The sequence below is a fragment of the Triticum urartu genome, chromosome 1 (genome assembly GCF_003073215.2).
Source record: "Triticum urartu cultivar G1812 chromosome 1, Tu2.1, whole genome shotgun sequence".
NCBI lineage: Eukaryota > Viridiplantae > Streptophyta > Magnoliopsida > Poales > Poaceae > Triticum > Triticum urartu.
Genome location: NC_053022.1, coordinates 126,389,833 through 126,393,046, shown reverse-complemented (window position 1 = coordinate 126,393,046; position 3,214 = coordinate 126,389,833). Strand labels below are relative to the sequence as shown.

Below are 3,214 nucleotides of genomic sequence, written 5' to 3'. Positions count from 1 at the left end.
CACATTGCATGTCACGCACACAGACCCATGCACAAAGGAGGCGAGAGAGGTTTTGCCCAGAAAACACGACTCGCACGGTCACGCGGCTGTCATTCGCGTAGCCAGCTAGGGCTAGCACATTTACAGGCTACGCTTGCTACAGTAGGCTACACACGAGCCACACGGCGTAGCCAGCTGCACTAGGCTACACACGAGCCACAAGGCGCAGCAGCAATTACGCCCTTGTGCCTAGGCAAGAAGGCAGTCCATCCCACATGAGAAAGAACACTTGCACACAGGGCCGGGAAAACTCACCCAAAAGGAGAAAGTAGACAATGCACACGAAAAGGACTTGTCGCATTTACTTGACTTGCCAAAAACACGGTAGAATTTTCCCCATCCTTGCCCAAAAAGACAGCTCCGGACACGTCGAGGTGTCACGGTTGGTCTTTTTCGCGTACCAAAATTTGCCTAGCAGCTAGGGAAGAGAAAAGCCAGCCAGTTACTTACACCTATACCGATCGCCGTATTGCCCTACCACTGTCTAGCTAGGACGAGTACGTAATAACATATCTGAGTTTATACGTATTTAGGCTACGCACGCACGTACGTGCTACCTCTAGCGCCGTACGGTGTGTAGAGGGTAGGTAGTGCTAGGGGGAGGTGGCCGCGGCCGGGTCGACGCAGGTGGCGACGGCGACGGAGAGCTGGTAGGGGAACGAGTTGGAGTACTCGAACGAGATGGTCTCGCCGGCGAGGAGTGGCTGGCCGTCGTTGAGGAGGCAGTCGTCGCGCGCGAGCCGCCGGAACTTGCGCGGGTCCACCAGGCTGACGGAGCTGAACCAGCCGCACCGCACATGGATGCCAGCGATCGCGCAGTCGCCGTCGCCGCCTGAGCACCGGTTCATCACATCCACCGTGTACGCCGGCACCCCGCTCGGCAGCGTCGTCCCCCGGCCCTGGTAGATGGCGATGTCCTCCTTGCCGGCGCAACCCTCGTCCACGCGGTGCGGCCGGACTGCGCCGAGGTCCACGTCCGTGCCTGCAAAAAGGAGACGGCCCCACATGTCATTCACTGCGCAGGCAGGGCTAGGACAGAATGGAATGTGAGAGATTTCAAAACAAGATGGAATCAATGGCCAACTGGCATCAACCCAAAGGGCCCGTATCCGAGGACAAAGCAAAAGAAGGGCGCTGGGCCCACGCGACAGGCTCAAAGTACCCCCACGCCTGCGCGGGCAGAAGCAGAACCAGGGTCCACGAGTGCAGACACTGGTCGGGACGAGAAGGCTGGCCAAAGCATCATTGACCGGATGATCGGAGGGTGCATTAACTACCTGCCGGGCGGAGGACCTTGCGGGGAAGGACGGCGCGATATGGCGGGCGCGGAGGAGCCGCCGAGGAGCCGGGGGTAGGGGCGGGAGCGGCGGGCGTCGGCGAGAATCCTGCAGCAACAGACGGAGCCAGGAAAAATCGTTAGCTCAGGATTCGAGTGCAAACAATAGGCAAGAGTAGGACTGCGCGTGTGCTACAGTACATAGATGGACATGGACAGACAGGATGGACCCGGTCATGAACTTGGAAAGTAAAGCCACCCGAAGTAGAACGACGATCTTCTTTCCAACAAACAAAATTTCCAGATTAATCAAGTCCCGGGATCTTAACAAACACCCGAACCACACGGAGCGCAGGAACACTTCGTTGCGATTTATCAGAAAATCAATCCTTGTAAAAGTAGTACAATGGCACCGCAATAAGTGCCAGTTGGGGAGGAATTTAGCCGAACGCGTACGAGGGTTCAAATCGTAACGCGAGTCCGTGTGATTTGTGAATGGAAAAAACGAAACGTCCAGACGAGTAGTACTGCAACATGGAAGCCTGTGGCAAAACAGAAAAAAGGAGAGGGAGTGTTGAGAGACAAGGTTATCGACCTGCGTCGACGGAGGCGGGCGCGAGAGAGACGGAGGCGGGCGCGAGGGAGACGGAGTCGACGGACGCGGACGCGAGGGAGACGGAGCAGAGCGCGGCGAGCAGTACGACGGCCCATGCTGCGGTCGCACGAGCCGCCGGCGTAGCGGACGAAGAGGACGCCCTCATCTCGCTGAGACCCTGGGATAAGACGAACACCAGAGGAAAACATGGAGATCAACGACAATACAGATCTAACAAGTCGACATAATAAATAGCAGCAGCGATGGAGGAGGCAGCAAAGCAGCAGGTAGCAGCGTCGGCACGGTCGGGCCTCGCTCGCCGCCATCGGCTCGCCCCTGCGGGAGCTCCAATCGCCGCGCGCCTCGGCGGAGAACGCTGCGGCGGGACACGCGCGTGCACGCCTAGGGGTTCACGCGCCACGCCACCAAATGGGCCGGGAGCGGGAGACAAGGAAGGAGGAAGGCGCTCGCGTGCGTACCTGGAGACGGGCTCGACGACGGTGCGGCTGTCGCCGGCGAGGACTGCGCGCGGCGGCTGCTTTGCGGGGTGGCGTGGCCGGCGGGTACGTCCGTGCGGGAGAGTAGTAGTATCTGGTAGGGGCTGGGCTGCCTCCGAGGCGAAATAAATCTCTCTCGCACGTGTGGGGCAAGCGGACGAGGAAGGGAATGTGGGTGATGCGGCGGTGGAATTGATAGAGACCCCTGTAGCGTGCGCGCCGCCAACAAGGGAGGGAGGGAAGGGGCTGGGTTTGGTTTGGGTTTGGGCGCGGTGGGGGGGTGGGGAGGGAGAGGGAGGGGAGGCCCAGGCCAGGGGACCAAACGAAAGCGATCCGGTCTGGCTCGCTTCTGGCCAAGGCAAAAGTGTGTCATGCCGGGGGAAAAAAGCTCTGGGCGTTTTTGGCGACTTTGCTGGCTGCGAGAGAGCTTTCTTTCTCTGCTGCTCCTTTTGATCTGTTGCTCCCTTCCGGTGGATCGACGCCCAGCTGCTCTCTTTTGCTGTTCCCTTCCGTTGCTTCGACTCCAGTTTCATTTTGAAATCGTTTGGACTGGACGACGGATGGTAGAAGGGGGTTCGTGAATTCAGTAGAGCGGGAATGTTGCTTTTTCATGAATACGCAAGATTCATTTCATTAACAGGTAGCGAGTGAAACAACTACGAGCGGCAAGTCACAAAACTACCTAGTTTTTCTCGCAAAAACAAAACTACGTAGTTTAGCCTTTTCTTTTTCGCTTTGTGCGTTTTTAAGTTGTGATATTGGGCCGCACCGGTCAGGATATTTTTTTTTTGAGCATCAGTACAGACA

At 57.9% G+C, this 3,214-nt stretch overlaps 1 protein-coding gene across 1 annotated transcript; it reads right to left on the bottom strand.

Moving 5' to 3' along the window:
• Nucleotides 1-315: 315 nt before the first annotated feature.
• LOC125517162 (TPD1 protein homolog 1A-like) lies at nt 316-2,657 on the bottom strand. Its single transcript, XM_048682370.1, has 4 exons — nt 2,390-2,657; nt 1,911-2,088; nt 1,317-1,424; nt 316-1,021 (listed from the first exon to the last, which is right to left on the bottom strand). The coding sequence occupies exons 2-4, from the start codon at nt 2,074-2,076 to the stop codon at nt 633-635; spliced, it is 663 nt and encodes a 220-aa protein (XP_048538327.1). The 5' UTR covers nt 2,077-2,088; nt 2,390-2,657; the 3' UTR covers nt 316-632.
• Nucleotides 2,658-3,214: the final 557 nt, after the last annotated feature.